The 18,547-nt window shown below is 50.6% G+C and overlaps 2 protein-coding genes across 3 annotated transcripts in view; one reads left to right on the top strand and one right to left on the bottom strand.

Moving 5' to 3' along the window:
* Positions 1–9,447, top strand: part of Fbn3 (fibrillin 3) — a 62,406-nt gene extending 52,959 nt beyond the window's left edge. The window contains exons 59-65 of the mRNA XM_074054252.1: positions 1,344–1,466; positions 1,721–1,837; positions 4,119–4,247; positions 4,337–4,456; positions 5,699–5,933; positions 7,044–7,194; positions 8,611–9,447. Of these exons, the coding sequence (XP_073910353.1) occupies positions 1,344–1,466; positions 1,721–1,837; positions 4,119–4,247; positions 4,337–4,456; positions 5,699–5,933; positions 7,044–7,194; positions 8,611–8,937 (1,202 nt within the window). The 3' untranslated portion in view covers positions 8,938–9,447. The remainder of the gene's footprint in view (positions 1–1,343; positions 1,467–1,720; positions 1,838–4,118; positions 4,248–4,336; positions 4,457–5,698; positions 5,934–7,043; positions 7,195–8,610) is intronic.
* Positions 9,448–9,807: 360 nt separating this feature from the next.
* Ccl25 (C-C motif chemokine ligand 25) lies at positions 9,808–17,398 on the bottom strand. 2 transcript variants are annotated; one of them, XM_074053436.1, is made up of 7 exons: positions 17,333–17,398; positions 16,013–16,135; positions 13,453–13,570; positions 13,217–13,341; positions 12,571–12,667; positions 11,487–11,542; positions 9,808–10,875 (listed from the first exon to the last, which is right to left on the bottom strand). In XM_074053436.1, exons 2-7 carry the CDS (start codon positions 16,083–16,085, stop codon positions 10,844–10,846), a joined length of 501 nt encoding a protein of 166 aa, XP_073909537.1. In that variant the 5' UTR covers positions 16,086–16,135; positions 17,333–17,398; the 3' UTR covers positions 9,808–10,843. The 2 variants fall into 2 exon arrangements, with proteins under 2 accessions (XP_073909537.1, XP_073909536.1); XM_074053435.1 differs by lacking the exon at positions 17,333–17,398 and adding an exon at positions 16,304–16,391.
* Positions 17,399–18,547: the final 1,149 nt, after the last annotated feature.

Below are 18,547 nucleotides of genomic sequence, written 5' to 3'. Positions count from 1 at the left end.
AGCTTTCTTGGCTTCTCCACCCTGTTTGGGGCCACATCTCTGCTCTTATTTCCTCGTTATTTTGTACATCCTGACATTTTCACTTACATTATGTAGCAGGTATTCATCTAAGTCGGGACCACAAACTCCAACCCCGGGGCCAAGTTGGCCCTTGGTTGTTTTTGTAAGTAGTTTTATTAGCACACAGCCATGCCTTACCTTCAGTGGCTACTTTTCTGATTAGAAGGCTGTGTTGGCTAGTTGTGACCATGACAGCCTGGCCTGCAAAGCCAAACATGTGGTTGTCCCTCAGAATCCAAGGAGGATTTGTTCCAAGACACCCCTCAAACACCAAAGTCTGGGTTATTCAAGTTTCTTTCATAAAATGGTGTGGGTTTTTGTTGGTTTCGGTGCTACTGTGGTTTGAACTCAGTGCCTCACGCTTGCTAGGAAGGTGCTCTATCACTTGAGCCACTCAATTGCCTCTTTTTTGTGTTGGGTATTTTTGAGATAAGGTCTGGAGAACTATTTCCCCAGACTGACTTTGAACCACAGTCCTCCTGATCTCTGCCTCCTGAATAGCTAGGATTACAGACATGAGCCACTGGCACCTGGCTCTAAATTATCTTTCATATAGGGTCTTTTTGGCCTAGGGCCTTCTAGGGCCTTGATCCTCTTACCTGTGGCCTTATTGTGTAGCTAGGATCACAGGCACGCACCACCACACCTGGCATATTGGTTGAGATGGGGTCTTGCTAATGTTCTCCTACACCCCAGGCTGGCCTGTAATGGCAGTCTTCTCTATGTCTGCCTCCAGAGTAGCTGGGATTACAGGCATGAGCCACTGCATCTGGCTAAAATGATGTGTTTGCATATGAACTACACACATCCTCTTGTATACTTTATTTGGGTAGTTTTCATTTGCTTGCTTTTATTTTTTTATTTACTTTTGGTGGTCCTAGGGATGGACCCCAGGGCACCCATGTGCTAAGCAAGGGCTGTACCGCTGAGCCACATCCCAGCCTCTGCTGTAGACTTTAAATAATCTTAAATGACTCCCAATACCTAATGCAATATAAATGCTGTGTAGTTACTCTATATTGTTTAAGGCATCATGACAAGAAAAAATCTGTACACATTCAGTACAGATGTATTAAAAAATTTTTTTTCCATCGCAGTTGGTTGGATTCACATGTACAGAGGGCCAACTCTGTTTACTATTTGACTTTTTATAGAAAATGTGCCAATTCCTGTGTAGGTATATCCACAGATTTTGGATAGCCAGAGTCTGAGAAGGGGACCCCAGCCTCTAAGCACCCCCATCCCTGGGAGTGTTTGACCTCTCAACCCTGGCATCCCTCTAGACGTGGACGAGTGCAGCCAGAACCCCAAGCCATGTTCCTTCCTCTGCAAAAACACGGAGGGCAGCTTCCTGTGCGCCTGCCCCCGCGGCTACCTGCTGGAAGAAGATGGCAAGATCTGCAAGGGTGACGTCTCGCTCCCCACACCCTGTGCCCCATCTGCCCCTGTGGTCTCACACCCTCCCCAGGGCATGGAGCTAGTTACCACCCTGGAGTCCCGCCCCTGCCTCGTGGCCCTGCCCCTGACACTTCAGGGCTGCCTCCAGGCCTCGCCCCTGGCCCCGCCTCCAGGCTGTTCGGGCCCCGCCCCCAGGCTCTGGTCCCGCCTCCAGACTGCTCGGGCCCCGCCCCCTGAGTCTCTGGGACCTTCTGTGCCACAGACCTGGATGAGTGCTCCTCCAGGCAGCATAACTGCCAGTTCATCTGCCTCAACACCATCGGTGCCTTCACCTGCCGTTGTCCTCCCGGCTTCATCCAGCGCCACCAGGCCTGCTTCGGTGAGTTCCTCCCACACACATGCGTGACAGGTGGCGCACAACCCCAGACACGGGAGGGCAGTGACTGGAACAAAGTGCCTGCTTCCTCAGCACTCACATCCTGGTAGCATCTACAACCTCCTTCCTTCTTCCTCACCCTAGGGAAGCAGGAAGCCCACTCTAAGAAGGCTGACCTGCACCCAGGGCAGCTCCCCTTGCCCCTGACCAGTCCCTGCTAGGTCTCCCTCCTAGGACCTCCCCAGAGTGCTCCCAAAACTCCAGGAATTCACCCAGCTCCCTCTGGGGACGGTGGTTCAGAAGCTAGAGACACTGCATCACTTTGGCTGGTTTTTGTTTGTTTTGGTTTTTGTTTATTTGTTTTGGTTTTTTGAGATGGGGTCTTGCTATGTAGCCCAAACTGCCCTGGAACTCGATCCTCCTGCCTCAGCCTCCTGAGGGCTGAGATTACAAGCATGCACCACCACACCCAGGGATAATGCTTAATATCAAGAATCTTTGTGCTTAGGGAAGCCAAAACTAGGGTTCACCATCAGGAATTTGTTGTTGACTTCCCAGTCCAAATACAGTCTACTAGCTGTGTCATTATCACTAATAATACTGCCTGAAAACTCAGCTGTCTTAGTTTCACAGTGGTAACAAAATACCATAGACCGTAAGAGTAGGATTTAGCAGTTCACTTCCAAAACTTGCAGATATGGCTGTCTGTGCCTTTTAGGAATTTATTCTAAGGAAATCACCATACTTACACACAGGTACTTAGTCTTTACATTGTTTAAAATGGTGGAAAATTGAAAAAAAGAATCTTAGCATCAGAAGAGGCGAGTGGTGCACTGTTGTAATCCCAGCTACTTGGGAGGCAGAAATTGAGAGGGTCGAGGTTCAAGGCCACCTTGGACAAAAATTATCAAGATCTCATCTCAATTAACAAGTCAACATCTACAATTGGCCCAGGAGGTGTTGGCAGGATGATTTAGGTCCAAGGTCAGCCCCAGGCCCAAGATCCTATCTGAACAATAACTAAAGCAAAAAAAGTGGCTTGTGGGGGGAGGGGGGCGAGTGGCACAAGTGTTAGAGCACCTGCCTATCAAGCACAAGGCCTTGACCTTGAGGTCAAACCAAAAATGAGGTAGTCATTAATCATGATTTAAATAAGAGTACTAAGAATATTTAAGCTGAGAGTGGTTGTTCACGATTATAATCCCAGCACTTGGGAGGCTGAGGCAGGACAGCAAGGTCAAGGTCATCTGGGCTGCACAGTTAGATCCTGTCTTAAACGAAACAGAACAAAATACTTAAAGACATGGAAAGATGTTTGCAGAACGTTAAGGGTTTTTGTGTGTGTGCATGGTACTGGGGTTTGAGCTCAGGACCTACACCTTGAGACATGTCACCAGCCCTTTTTTGTGAAGGGTTAGTTCTAGATAGTCTCTCAAACCATTTACCCTGGCTGGCCTCAAGTCTCAATCCTCTTGATCTTTGCCTCCCGAGTAGGTAGGAGTGTAGGCGTGAGCCTCTGGCTCCAGGCTGTCTCTTCTTATAAGGGCTGTCACTTATAATCCCATCATGGGGGTCCCTCCTTATGGGAGCTCTTCTTTCCAAAAGAGCTCCACATACTGTCCCATCGGGAGTTAGGGTTTCAACATAGGGTTTACAGGGACACAAACTTCCAGTCTACAGCATGTGTCAGGTCTCCTGAGACAAAGCTCAACTAGGTCACTTTCCCATGGAAAAAGGAAAAGGGGTTGTTGTGTATTTCTTGGTCTGAGGATAGAACCCAGAGCCTCACATGTGCTAAGCACATGTTCTACCGCTGACCTGTACCCCTAGCCTGGTTTTGGTAATTGTTTTTCTATTCAATAGTGGAGTTTGCCGTGGCTTAACACTTGCTAAGCAGGCAGCGCTCTACTACTTAAGCCACCCCTCCAGCCCAATTTTGATAATCTTTTACTCCCATGCCAGGCACTGGCCTCAGTCTTGTGTGTGGTTAAATCAATTTTAGTTCTCACCTTAAAAGTGCAAAAAAGGAGTATTACCATCTCCATTGTTACAACTGAGGAAGCTGAGGCACAGAAAAGGTAAGTCATTCATTCAACTGAGATCACACAGCTTGGCAACAGCGGAAAGGGGATTCAAGCAAAATCTTTTATGTGCACCATCCCAAATAGTGGCCATGATAGAAACTTCTCTGGATCTTATTTCACAGAAGGAGAAATGCACAGAGAAGGTGAGTGTTTTGCCTGAAGCAGCACAGGCAACCCTGTCCATTCTCTGTCCTATACAGACAATAACGAATGCTTGACCCAACCTGGCCCATGTGGCACCCGAGGACACTGCCACAACACCCCAGGCAGCTTCCGCTGTGAGTGCTACCAAGGATTCACCCTGGACAGCTCTGGCCGTAGCTGTGAAGGTAAAGCCAGGCTTGGGTGGAATCCAGGACTGGGGGATGGTCCTGAGGGTCGCCAGCTGAGCCTCTCTCCCTCTCTGTCTGTGTCTCAGATATAGATGAATGTGACGGTCCCCATCGCTGCCAGCACGGCTGTCAGAATGAGCTGGGAGGCTACCGCTGCAGCTGTCCCCAGGGCTTCACCCAACACTCCCAGTGGGCCCAGTGTGTGGGTGAGTGGCAGGGGCTAGCAGGAAACTGGGTCCCCTACCTGAATCTTTCCAAAAGAGTGCTGCATGGGTGGGTATAGCACCAAGAATGCTGTGGTTGATTTGTGATGTCTGCATGGAAAGAATGCAATGGAAAGAATGGTGTGATTGATTAATGATGTCTGCCATAGGTACAGCAATGGCATTTAAGACATGCATGCTGCATCTCTTCTGTAAGTGTCACAGAGGCTCTTCTGCCCTCTGCCCTCCCATCCTTCCCTATCTTTTTTACTGCCTCAGGCCTTCCTAACAGCCTCGTCTTCACCATCTGTCTACACTCTTCCAACTTTCACCTTCCCCCTTTGTGGGCCCCACTCCTGAGTCTTCTCTGTCCACCTCTGCTCGGCTCTTACCTTCAACCTTCATATTCTGGGTACTGCAACCTGCCACCTGCTGGATACTTCAGCCTTCTGAGGCCTCTGTGACATAGCTGTCCCCACCTTCCTGCTGCCTTGCCAGGCTGCCTTCTCTGATCCCTCTTCTGTTTCTCATGGCAGGTGTTTAACTAAGTTCCTGTCAGTTTTCCCACCCTACCCCACCGGGGCATTCATGCCCAGGAGTCTCAAGATGGCACAAACCATTGGCCTTTGCTGGCACTGCGTCCTTCTCAACTTCTTGCCTTCTGCATGTTTACTCACCTGCCTTACATCAGGCACTGAGGATGTAGAAGTGAGCCTCAGACAGACACCATGCCTGCCCCAGAGTTCTTCAGTCTTAGCAATGGAGATGGGGATTCATTAGGCCATACATTGGGTTCTCAACTGGGGACCATTTTGTTCCCTAGGGGACATTTTGAAGTATCTTAGAGACATTTCTAATAGTCTAGTCACAACTGGAGGAGGAGAGTGATCGTGGCATTGAGTGGGCAGAGGCCAAGGGATTCTGCTCAAATTTCACACCACAAAATGACCCAGCACCACATATCAGTAGGGCTGAGGAAGAAAAAGCTTATTGTAGAACATTCCACAATTTAGGATTTAGGGGAAGGTTTGAAAAATGCTGTGAAGGAGAATCACAGGCTTTGGGGCAGGGACTGGGGGTATAAAGCAGGGGATGGAAGAAGACATGTCCAGCAAGCTTGCTGGAGGCTTTGCACAGCAAAAATGCAGGAATTGATTAGTGAGTATGCCAGGTGCGTGCCTGATGGAAGGCTCTGGGGGTACAAAGCCTCCCCCATCCCGTTCTTCCTCTCCTCCCTGCCCACAGATGAGAATGAGTGTGCATTGTCACCCATGGCCTGTGGCAGTGCCTCCTGCCACAACACCCTTGGTGGCTTCCACTGTGTCTGCCCCTCTGGCTTCGAATTCAACCAGGCCCTTGGGGGCTGCCAGGATGTGGATGAGTGTGCCAACCGTGACAGCCCTTGCAGCTATGGCTGCGCCAACACGCCTGGTGGCTTCTTGTGTGGCTGTCCCCGAGGTTACTTCCGGGCTGGACAAGGGTAAGAGCTTTGAGTGGGGCAAGCAGGGGCGGAGTAGGCTTGGACTCCATGCTGTGCAAATGTGTATACAACACGGGCTTGTGCGTACACTGAGAATCCAACAGAAGAACTCCCTCTGTCAGAACTGCACACAGAGGCACCAACATCCTGTGTACACCCCCTACTGTGTATGTAATTGCCCACACGTACACACCTGCACCAGCACACCCTCGGGCATTTATAGATCCCAGTGTGCACGTGCACATGTCCGTGGCATATCTCAGTGTCTGTGCAGGCTCACGTGTGCTCAAATCCTTGGGGATACTTATGTGCCAGTGATACATCCTGGTTTGCACACATGAGGAATAACACATGACGAGCCCTCTTTGTGTGCTGGCTCATGCCATACGTCATCCCTTAGTATCTACAGGGGATTGTTCCTTGACTCCCCCAACCCCAAGATACCAGAATCTGAGGATGCTCCTGTTGCTTATATAAAATGGCATAGTGTTTACAATGGAACCTGTGCACATCCTCCGTAGACTCCAAATCATCTCTCCAAGCCTTCTGATACATAATATGATGTAAATGCCAAGTCTGTTGCTGTCATAATGTATTGTTTTGGGGATAATGGCAAGGAAAGAGTAACCATATTATTTAGTATACATTTAGTACATATATGTTTAATACAGATGCAACCATTATAGATCTAACTACATGGCACACACCAGCAAAGAGCTAACATTTTCAGTCCCTGAATGGTTGGCATGGTGTGTACTTGGGCACTATCTTCCAGGTGTGCACACAGGCTCGCATGTACACACAGCCCTGTGCATGCTCGGATATAGTCACCTATCCCAGCACATGCATGCCATCCCTTTCCTGTGTTCACACCGATGCCTAGGTAAATCAAGAGATGTACATGCACACACACCCTTCATTTAGGTGCACATGTGTGCAAGGGCTTCCACAGCCACGTCAGCACGTACAGCTCGTTTGCATGATAGCATTTGACACCCCCTCTCCCATGGCTCAGAATGGAGTGAGATGGAGAGTAGTGTAGGAGGTGGCTGGGAAGGTGCCACCAGCCTGCCCCTGAGAGCCTTGTCCCTCTCTACTATCATGGCCCAGGCACTGTGTCTCCGGCTTGGGCTTCCACCCTGGACTTCAGGACACCTCAGATGAAGTGGAGCCACTGTCATCTGAAGCCTGCTACGAATGTAAGATAAAGGGCTTCTCCTCTCCAGACCGGCCACGACGCAGCACTCACAGGGGCCACCAGGTGCAATGGAGGTTTCACTGGGCCAGGGGGCTGTCAGGGTGGGAAGGAGGCTGTGGTACCCCAGGAAAGAAAACTAGGTTCACATCCCATTTTGTCCCTCATGGCATGGTGCCTGCCCAGGTCTTCTTGTACTTTCTCAGCCCTGGTATTTCCCTGTGGAGACTTTTCTCTGGGTACCTTACCTCACTCCTACGATGATTCAGGCACCTCCTGTTTAGACTCTGTGATGCAGGAATGAACAAGAAAAAAGTCCCTGCCCTCGTGGGGCTGATAGTCTCATAGGGGACAGACAAGAAATCATTAAGTAGATATCATGTTTTATAACTCATGATAAATATGACCCATGATATATGCTACAGGAAAATATAAAGCCAGAGCGAGATAAGCATATTGAGTCTGATTGACTAGAGGTGAATTCATTACTTTATACTCATTTTCTTCTCTAGTTGTTTTTCCCCCCTTGCTGGGAAAAACGTCCACCTTGGAAATTATCCCATAGTTACTGTTATTTGCCACCGTGTCTCCAGCCTTTTGTTCTCAGTGAGAGTGGAGTGGTTGTCTTTGTACCTTTGCCTGCAATACCTGCTCTCCACCAGCAGGTGTCAGTAAGAGCATATGTCTGAGCCACACTCCTGGGAAAAAGCCAGAGATTCCCAGATGCAGGAGGCTGGGAAACAGAAATAGCTTTCACTTGAATGCAACAGTAGAACACTCCACCAGCATGTAAATGAGGTGAAACAGACACAGATAATTTTCTGTGGGATCCAGTACGTCACCCAGCCCGGGGTAGCTTGTCATCGAGGATTGCTGGCTTATTGAGGGCACTGTCCAGCTGCCAGGATCACCAAGGCTCTTCAGAGGAGCTCAAATAAAGAAGGGTTTGTCATCTACACACAGGGGATTCTCAAAACAGCCAGATACAGGAAGTACAGCGGAAGCTAGCTAGTGAGTGGCTCTTCTGTGATTTGGCCCTTACTTTCTTCTTTCTGGTCCAGCTGAGTGTCCTGCTTTTCTCTCTGTCCATTCTGGCATCCTTTTGGAGAGCTGGCTTGATTTTGCAGAGAGGCTCTTGGTCCTAACACTAGCTACCCTGGGCTGCCTGAGTGACCTTTGGGTTCTGGGGCCTGATGCCATCTCCCTGACCCCTTGTCTGGGTCTCTAAGGCAAACCTTTGATTCCCTTAACCCAGGCTGGCAGAGGTCTGGCATCCGTGTATACAAAGTGGCTGCCTGCCTCCCTCCCTCTGCATTTCAGCAGCCTCAGCCTTGTCTCCTCAGCCTAAGCTAACCTTGGCCTTGTGGAGAGCTAGACAAAAGAAGCCAAGGACAAAGTGTGCAAAGCTAAAAACCTCCTCTTTGGCCATGACCCTCTACCCACCACATCCCCATTTACCCAGTCTCTGGTCTTTCTCCCCAGGTGAGCTTGGCCACTCTTGATGCGGAAGTGCCCCTGACCTTGGGCCTGAACCTCTCACGCTTGGGCCAAGCCCAGCATATCCTGGAGCTGCGGCCGGCTTTGGAGGGTCTAGAAGGCCAGGTTCGCTATGTCATCGTTCATGGCAACAAGAAAGGTTTCTTCCACATGCACCACCTGGGTGGCTTTAGCTCCCTGCAGCTGGGGCGTCAGAGGCCAAAGCCTGGGTTGTACCAGCTGGAGGTGGTGAGCGTGGCAGGGGCTCAAAGTGTCCAGCCAGGGCCAGTGGGCCAGGCCTTGCGGCTGAATCTGAAATTACAGCTGCTGTAATTGGGAGGCACCTCTATGAACCCCAGAACTCCTGAACCATCTGGAGGTGGAGATTGTAGAACTAGGAAAAACTGATGCTCCAGTGGCAGTGGCTGAGCAGGTCAAACCCCAAAACTCAGGAAGAGTGGAATGCTATATCACATGACCTCAGACAAGCTCAGCCCCATGCCAGGACCCTCTTTGCCAGCCTGGGGGACCCCAACACTCAGTCTTTCTTGGAGACAGCTAGAAGCTGCAGTGTACCTCCCACACACACACACACAGCCAGGGTCCATGGGGGGCCCATTGGTCACTGTTTCTGGTCTATCTCAGGCTTAAACTTCTATACTGCACTGTGGCTCACCCCAGGGAGGGGGTTGTCAGTGGGACATGGGGTGTAGGGCTCATCCCTCAAAGCAGAAAGGGGAATCCTGACCCTACAGCCACAGCACCCATGTTCATTCCTCCAGGGCCTGGGCTAGGGTTCCAGGGATGCTTTTATATCAAAAGTGGAGAAAACAATAAAGTTATTTTGGGTAAATCTGCCTGCCTCTTGGCAAGTTCTCAAATAAGTAGATGCTGTCCTCCGCATGGGGGTGCCAGAGACCTGGGCTGGACTTCTGCAGCCCCAGGAGGGTCCAGACTCAGGGCTCTGAGAAGAAAATGTAGTGAGACCATCGTCACCTGTGCAGAGACACAGGTCCAGGTAGCAGTAGGTTTTTATCTAGAACATTCTCTGTTGTGATTGAAACTGAGGCTGCCCAAGACAGGGCAGCAAAGTCATGACTCAAACCTCTACCTGTAGAGCTGTCTCTAGTGCTTTGCCACAGGACTGTCTTTGTTCTGGTCCTGGCCCACCTGACTTACCAGTGGCATGTGAGAAGCCCATTAAGGCTTACAGAGGGCTTCTCCATTCATTAGCTGGACCCCCCACAGTTCTGAAATCTGAGCAGAGCAAGCACAGTGACCTCCATTTTATTAATTTTGGGGGTGGTACTAGAGTTTGAACTCAGGGCCTCATTCTTGTTAGGCAGGTTTTCTCTGATTTGAGCCACATCCACCAGTCCTTTTCTGTTTTAGCTATTTTTCAGATAGGGTCCTTGCTTTTACCCAGCCAGGTCTTGGACCACAATTCTTTTACCAAACCTCATTGGAGCTGTGATTACAGGCATGCATCACCATACCCAGCCCTGTGCTCAGCATCCCCCCGAAACAGTTATAAGGACTGGGGCACAGATCTTGGGGTGATAGGACTCAGATGGGATTCGCCCCAGTCTGGGACACCTCATAATTAATCATGACCGCACTCACAGAGTAAGGCAGGAGGATCATAAGTTCAACGCCGGACTGGAGGTGTGGCTCAAGCGATAGAACACCTGCTTTGCAATCCAGAAGCCCTGAGTTCAAATCCCAGTCCCACCAAAACAACAAGTCCAACACCAATAACTTGTCTCAAAAAACCAAAATGTGCCAGTGTTTTAAGAGATGACATCTTCTCTAAAGTTTTCTTTAAATGTTATTTAAAAAAGCATGGCGTAGTAGGATGTCCCTGATGGACCAAAGTCTTGCAAGGACCTGGAGGGACACAAGCAGGTAGCTTGGGGGTGAATGGCAAGAGGCTGCAAGTGGGTGATATATCCCAAGGGGTCTTGTCTACAAGGGTCCCCATCCAAGCTTGATGCTGGTCCCCAGAGTAGCAAGGAGCTTAAAGTAAAGCCAACTATCTCTTTCCAGGGGAGTGAGGGATGAGGTGGTAGAACAAAGACCAGAAAACCAATGCAAGCACAGGTATTAAGAATCAGGCTGAACGACAGAAGGGCTGGGGCAGCCTGGCCACAGACGGGTTGGCCATGGAGGCAAAGAAAGGTCCAGCGCCTCTTGTGCTGTGGATCTCCGAGGTGTGGGTCTTGCAGTCCTGCAGGAGGGATTACAGAGGCCTGACTGCAGGGGCTTGGGGCACTGTGAAACAAGAAATAGACGTAATTGGCTTGTGCCCCCAGTCCCTGGCACAGAGCTCCTCCTAAAACCCTTGTAATTGGAGCCTAAAGATGCTAGGAGCATCTTTTGTTCTAATCATTGGTCTTTGGCCCCCAGCTCCTGACACAGAGCCCCTGATCCCTTGGGATTTCCTGGATGAGTTGGGTCCTGGATGGTGGCCGGTCACAGAAAGACCCAACCATTATTAGAAGATTTTTGTTTCACCTCTCATTCTCCAGAGAGAGAAAGGTTGGAAGTGGAGTTAATAATTGATTATGCCTATCTGATAAAGCTGCCGTAAATCCCTGAACTACGGGGTTCGGGGAGCTTCCAGGTTGGTGAACACTTCCATGTGCGCCAACCCTGCAGGGACAGGAGCTCCTGCACTCAGGGCTCATACATTCTGCCCTGTGGATCTCCTTCATCTGGCTGTTCACCCTTCCTTTTGTAATATCCCTTATGATAAGCCAGGGGATGAAGGAAAGTGTTTCTCTGAGTCCTGGGAGCTGACCTAGCAAATAATCCAAACCAAGGATGCGATCATGGGACTCCCAGTGAAGTACAGGTGGCATTACTGACCACATGTTACATACCATGCACCATTCTCAGTAATTTATGACTGTTGATCCCTTTGGTCGTCATGAAAATCCTGTGGAATAGACAGTGGACAGTGTCATTATCATCTCCAATTTTGAAGATGGGAAAACAGGTTCACAGAGGTGTGCCTTTTTTTTTTTTTTTTTTTTTTGGTGGCGGTGGTGGCACTGGGTTTGAACTCGGGGCTTTGTGCTTGCTAGGTAGGTTCTCTACCACTTGAGCCATGTCCCTGAGCCCTTTTAGCTTTAGTTATTTTCCAGACAGAGTCTTGAACTTTTGTTCAGGTTGGCCTGGACCACTGTTCACCTATTTAGGATTCCTTCGTACATGGGATAACAGGTGTGCACCACCACTCCCAGTTTATTGGTTGAGATGGGGTCTTGAGAACCTTTTGCCAGGCTGACCTTGAACCATGATCTATCTGCCTCCCAAGTAGGTGTGATTACAGGCATGAGCTGCTTACCCCACAGTGAGGTTACATCGTAAGTAGGGGTAGCCTCATGGCTCTGAGTCTCTAACGTGAGATCTGACACTCCCAGGCGGATAGTGTCAGAATTGAATTGCATTATGGGACACCCTACCAGTGTCTGTGGGAGAGTTGCTTAGGGTATGAGGAGATACACCTGCATATGTGCCATGAGAAGTGTTGTGCTGAACTGGGGTCATAGTTCAAGTGGCACAGAACCTGCCTAGCAAGCATGAGGCCCTAAGTTCAGTCCCCGGTATCACCAAAAAAAAACTGTTGGGGGAAATAAAAGTTGTAGGAACAAAAAAAGAAGAAGAAAATGGTGTATGTGAGGAGAGGGGGAAAAAATTGTTTTTCTATATAAAGGAGTAACACAGCTCTTGGTTCACCTGCCATGGTTTCTCTTCAGCTTTTACCAAAGTCCCCCTAGGTTGGGTTGGAGGCCTGAACAATCATCTGGGACCCTCCTGTGTGAACCTGTGAAACTGACCACACAGCCAGCTCTCCTAGGTCCTAAAGGTAAATACTGTCCCAGTCTGGACTGTCATGAGTCCTTGATCATCAACAAAAGTGATAGATGGAGGAAGGTCACATGTGTGATCAAGAGTCCTTACCTGGAATCACTTAGGGAGGCATTTCTCTTGCTGCTGCTGCTGGAATCCTTAAACTTGGACTTTCCTGAATGCAATTTCTTCTTCCCAGCCAGAGAAGCTATCAGACAACAGAAAGAAATAGATAAGAGTTCCACCAACACCCTTTGAGCCCCTTGATCCAGCTGATCCTGAAGCTGTTGGTTAGTTACTCAAGCCAGTGAATTTTTGTTTGTTTGTTTAATTTTGCAGTACTGGGATTTAAACTCAGGGCCTCTTGCTTGCTAGGCAGATGCTCTACTACTTGAGCCACTCCACCAGTCCTTCTTTGTGATGGGTTCTTCAAGATAGGATCTCACAAACTAATTGCTGGGGCTAGCTTCGAACCATGATCCTCCTGATCACTACCTCCTGAGTAGCTAGGATTACAGGTGTGAGCCACCAGAGCCTGGCAGTCAGTGAGTTTTCTCTGTGCTTGAACTTTCCATCTGCAACAACTGAAAATGTCCTGATTAAAAGAGCTGGAAGATGGTCCCATCCATTGGTCATTCACTTCGTCCCTGACTTGCCAGCAACTGGCTGTCTTTGGCTAACATGCTGAGCTCAGGTTCCCCTGAAGACAGGGAGGACAGGCCCCCTAAATACTGGACTGGGTGGGAGCCCTACCCACCTTGCAAGGCCTTCCAGGAGTTGTGGCTGGACTTGATCCGTCTCCTGAATAATAGGTTCAGTGCCTTCTGCACTTCCTTGTCCCGTGGGTTCCCACACAGTATCCTGTTCTTCGGGAAATAGAATCTATGGTGCATGGAGAGGGGGTGCCCAAGTCAGAGTGTAAAGGAGGAGCCCCACCTCCGATAGTAAGCCCTACCCCATGAGCCCTAACCCACCCCTCACAGCCCTACTTACATCACGGCAGGTAGATTGCAGCTTCCGCTCACCTCCTGGTGCAGGTGACGCCTGGCATGCTGGAGTTGACGCCAGGTGACGTTACGGTGGTAACCCAGACAGCAGTCCTCAAAGGCACCTGCAACCACAAGGCCACTGTACACTTGAATCTGTGTGTGGGTTCAGCAGGGATGGTCACAGTCATAGGCACCTGTGTACACACATAGGCCCCACACATAGGTCTGTAGACGTGCAGAGGCTAACAGACTGTCTGAGAGATAAGGAAGCTGCCTGGATCACTCTTAGTCCTTGCTATGGGGACAGGTGGCAACCAAAGGAACAAGACCAAGCCCCTTCTACTCCTGCTCTAAGGCAGAGGGCAAAGGAGGGCAACTACACGCCTTGAGGAGGGGTTCGGGGCTTCCTTCCTCTACCCAGTGCCACTTTCCTAAAATTGGACAGCTTGATCAGCTGCCTCCAAGTCCCAGGTCCAGCTATAGGCTGGCCTGTTCCTACATGAGACTAGCTCAAATCTCTTCCTTTCTGTCCCCATCATAGTGACCACTCAATTGACCTGGTCAGACGCGGAGTTCCATGTTGATTTTCCCATTGGTCTAACATGTATTTAAAGACTCTTGAGGGCCAGGCATGGGGTTGCATGTCTGTAATTCAAGAACTCAGGAGGCAGAAGGATCACCTCTTATATGCCAGCCTGGGCTACCTAGTGAGTCCCTGTCTTAAATAAATAATAGAGAATTTTAAAAAGAAAAGAAATAAGCCTGGGAACAGTGGCTCACACCTGTAATCCCAGCTACTTGGGAGGCAGAGATTGGGAGGATTATGGCTGAAGACCACCCTGGGCAAAAATGTTAGCAAACCCCATATCAACAAAAAAGCCAGATATGGTGGTTGCACACCTGTTATCCCAGCTACAAAAGTAGGCTTTGGGGAGGCAAAAGTAGGAAATACAGTCTAGGCTGGTTGGGCAAAAAAAAAAAAAAAAAAAAAAAGACCCTATCTGAAATACAACTAAAGCAAAAAATCCCAAAAAAACCAGGAGTGTGGCTCAAGTGATAGAGTACCTATCTAGCAATCATGAGGCCCTGATTTTTTTTAAGGCCCTGAAAATAAATAAATAAGCAAATAAACTCAAGGCCCTCGGTTTGATCCTCAACACTGCAATAAAAAGGAAGAAAAAAAGTATTTAAACAGCTCCCATTAGGTGTCAAAGGTCCAGACAATATAAAAATGAACTGAACTTAGTGTCTTGGGGGAGCTCCAGACTGATGGGGTCCAAGGAGGTTGAACTATGCAAACAGGAGGATGTACAGGTGCTGGGGGAACCCGTAGAAAGATTTAGAAAGAGGAGCACCTGAAATGAATGAGGAGAAGAGGAACTGAGATGGGGGTTCCCCAGCCCAGCCAGTCTTCCAGATCCTCTGCAATCCCCATCTGCCAGTGCCCCCTCCAGGGGCCCAGTCTGAGTCCTGGCAGAGCAGGGGGCGGGACTCAGCCTCCTTGCACAGTCCAACCTTGACCCTTGAGGACAAAAGGCAGTGGGGTCAGATGGATCTGGGGCTCCAGGGCTCCTCTGCAGGTGGTTTCCAAAGGTGGGGGCCACTTTCCCCCTAGGATCAAAGGGCAGAGGCTGGGCCTGGCTCTGATAGCTGGCAATGGGAACGAAGCCCAGTCTCTCTCCTGGGCAAAGGGTAGGCTCTGCTGGGAACTGGGCTTGGAACTGTCAGACCCAGGGTAGGAGCAGGCAAGACAGGAGGGTGGGGCTGTGGGGCATCAACCTGGCAGGGGCCATGCTGGGACCCCAGAGATATAGCACCTAGTATGGGGGATCCTGAGGGACACTGCATGCCTAGAACTGACCTTTTGGTGACTGAAATCCTCAGTTACCCACTCTGGGGTGGGGGGGGGCAGGGAGATGGAAATAGTTCCCCATTAATAAAAATAATGGCTATTATTATTATTGTTTCTGAGCACTGGGCATTTTCAGCCACGGACTCATTGGATCCTTATGTCTAGTCCATGCAGTGGAAATTTCAGATCCCTACTTTGCAGATGAGGAAACCGAGGCTCACAATAGTTGAGGAACAACACAGCCAGGCTGTACAGGGAAGGAGGAACACAGCCTGGGACAGGAATGAACTTCCAAAGGCCTCCAGGACTCCAAGCTCTGACCTCATCCCTGGCTCTTCAGGGTCAAGGCACTGCAGCTGCTTCCTAGCTGTAAGTGGCTTCGCCCAAGGCTGGAAGCCACCCTCTCCTCCCTGCAGTTCCTAGGCCACTGGAGGCCTGCAAAGAAGGCACCATGGGGATAGGGGGGTGCCAGGTCTCTGAATGAAGGATCTGGGATCTGGGGACTCTCCTTCTCCCTCCACCCCAGGAGCTTCTCAAATGCCAGGAATTCTTGCTGTGCTCTGGGCAGGAGACATTGAGAATTCAATGTTGAGATGAGATCTGGGAGATTTCTAGGAGTGGGGAGGGACAATGAGAGAGCCAGAGGGACAAGGAGGATGGATAGGGAAAGGACAGTCCAGAGTGGTAGGGTAGGTATGGCTGAAGACAGTACCTTGAGCGTGGACAGCAGTGGCCCAGGATCCCATGAAACCCGCTACCAGGCAGACAAGGAGCCACACGTTCATGGTGTAGTCTGGATCTCTTCTGTGGGTGCCTTAAGAGATAACAGGGCCACCTGGCAAGGTGGAGAGGGTGGTGAGGTCATCAGCAGGCACTGGGAGCAACCCATCTCAAGCCAGGCCCCAGGGGCCTTCAGCAAGAGACAGGTGGCACAGGTCAGGGAAAAGTGGAGCAGGCCAGGGATCTGCTGCTGATCTCAGCCATGGTCAGGGAAAGGACTCACCGGTGCCTGTGTAGTCCTGGGAGCTGATGCTGCTGAGGTGTGCTTTCTGTAGGGTCAGCAGACCGACTTCACCCTTTATAGATAGAGCCCCACCCTACAATCTTCTGCCCTCCCTCTGCACTCCCTCCCTCCCTCCTCCTCCCCCAACCGCATCCCCTGGTGAAACTCCAGGCTATTCCCTCCCAGATAGACCAAGTTCAGACCACCTGGCTCTCAAAAACTGGCTGGTCCTTGAGCCTTCTGATTCCCCTCACTCCATCCCAAGCTTCCCTGCCAGCATCCCTGCTCTCTCCCTTCCTTCTCAGGTCCTTCACGTCACACACCTAGGCGGGTGGACACAAGCCTTCTGCCCCAAAGCCTCAGCCAGTTAAGAGTCCCAGAAGGAAGTATTTCCTGGGCTGCCCACTCCCAAGCCATCTGTTCCCCTGGGTCGCTAACTTCCCTCCCCTCTTCATCTTCTGCGCACTGGATGATTTATTGTGTTGCAGAAATGCCCTGGTTTCCAGAATACGCATCCATAGAAACAGAAAGTAGCTTAGTGGTAGCCCTGAGGGGTGGCTGGGGGAGGGAAGGCTGTTCAAGGGTATGTGTATATTTTTTGCTCTGAAATCAGGTAATGGTGTTGATTGTCTAAGCCTAGTAAGCACCCTAGAATGGTATGTTTTCAATGGCGAAGTGTGAAATGGGAATTTTCTCCAAGATTATATTAAGGATAATCCCAATGAAACTGTTATTAACAACCGCAAGAAACAAAGAAGAAATACTCTGGGTTTGGAAGCAAAGCCAGGAAGGAGTCCCAGGTAACGAACCATTTCCGTGAGAAGCAACGCAAAATTCATTTACAAGGCATTCCTTCCTTCCCTGGGTCAGCATGACCCACTCCACGCAACAGGGGCTAGGGCGATGGGGGAGGTGGCGGTGAGGGAGGGGAGCAGGCGCTGCAGAGACCTCAGTTGATTGCTTTTAACTTTTCAACGCCCTCATCCATAGCTAACTCTGACCTCTCTCCGGGTATGTAACATACTCAACCTTTCTCATTTCTCCTGCTCTGCGTCGGCGCAGGTGTGGTCCCGTTCCTGTTCTCTGAAGGCTGGTCTGCAGCTGGGAAGGCGGGGCCTAGAGCAGAGGTGGGGCTTTTTGTAGGATGCTTGGGGCGGGGCTTGAGGAACGGCACCTGGGGCTGGGGGCGTGACTTGGTGGGTGGGGATTAGAGTGGGATGGGACTTGATGGATGGCACTTAGTGCCTCAGGCAGTGAGGGCAGGGCGGGGTTTGAGTGGTGGTGCTTGGGAGCAAGCGTGGGGCTTTCTGGGTGGGGTTCATGCTAGGGGCGGGGCTTGTAGATTCCGCCCTAAACTGAGGCCCCGGCTCTCAGCAGTCTTTTGCAGCGGGGATGCACAGGTCCCAGGGCCGGCGAACTGCTCAAGTTCCTCCACGCCTTGTTTTAGGTGAATGAGAGGATGGGTTGGACGCCGCTCCGCGTGACTGAGGGCTTGGGGACGCGGCGTGGTGGGCTAGAGCCTGCCTACCTGCTATGGGTCACTGGCCCCCCTACCTGCCCCTTTGGCCGGCAGCGGCCAAGACTTGGCGTCACCCAGACCTGGAGTGTAAGCCCACCTCCCCGCCCTACCCCTCAGAGTTTGTCCCATCAGCAGCCTTCATGGGGACGAGGGGGTGCGAGGGATCAGGATGCAGTTATCCAGAGATGTGCGCGCTGGGGATCCAGGTGTTCAGGCAGGAGACAGGATGTTCAAAGCGATGAAGCCTTGAATTAAAGCGCACAGTCCCGGGGACCACGATTTACAAGTGTGAGGGCCAGATCTTCACTGTCAGGGCCGACCTGGGGAGGCTACACCTCTTCCATCTCTACAGCTTCTGGGAACAAAAATTGCTACTACCAACGGAGCCTCTCTTCTCTGCCTTGTGAAATGATCTCTGCGCTGGGGTGAGGAGATCAAATCCCCCACCAGAACTTCTGGCTTCTAGTCACCAGCAATGATAGAGGTGGTTGGAGGGGGTTCTTTAGCTGCAACTCAGCCAAACTGAGGGACTGATGACACCCTAGAGCTTGCAGGGCTCTTCTTTCATCAAGCTGAGCCAGCTGTAGTGGCCAGGTGGTTGGCAGGGGCTGGACTCAGCTCTGGGGAGCACCCTCCACCTACTGGAGGTGGCCCTCAGTGGGTGCATGTAAATGAAGTCTCATCCTAAGTGCTCACTGTTGGCCCAACTCTCAGAGGAGAAAGGT

Source organism: Castor canadensis, chromosome 14 (assembly GCF_047511655.1).
Source record: "Castor canadensis chromosome 14, mCasCan1.hap1v2, whole genome shotgun sequence".
Classification (NCBI taxonomy): domain Eukaryota; kingdom Metazoa; phylum Chordata; class Mammalia; order Rodentia; family Castoridae; genus Castor; species Castor canadensis.
Note: the sequence above shows the minus strand (reverse complement) of the source record. Positions and strands in the feature narration are given on the sequence as shown.

Excerpts from the sequence above, each read along its gene's own strand:
- Ccl25 (XM_074053436.1), bottom strand. The coding sequence starts at position 16,085 with ATGAACGTGTGGCTCCTTGTCTGCCTGGTAGCGGGTTTCATGGGATCC. Across the intron at positions 12,668-13,216 it reads CTCCTGGAAGGCCTTGCAAG|CTTCTCTGGCTGGGAAGAAG; the intron begins GTGGGTAGGGCT and ends GTTGTCTGATAG. Across the intron at positions 10,876-11,486 it reads ATTACTGAGAATGGTGCATG|TGCCCCAAGCCCCTGCAGTC; the intron begins GTATGTAACATG and ends CTTGTTTCACAG.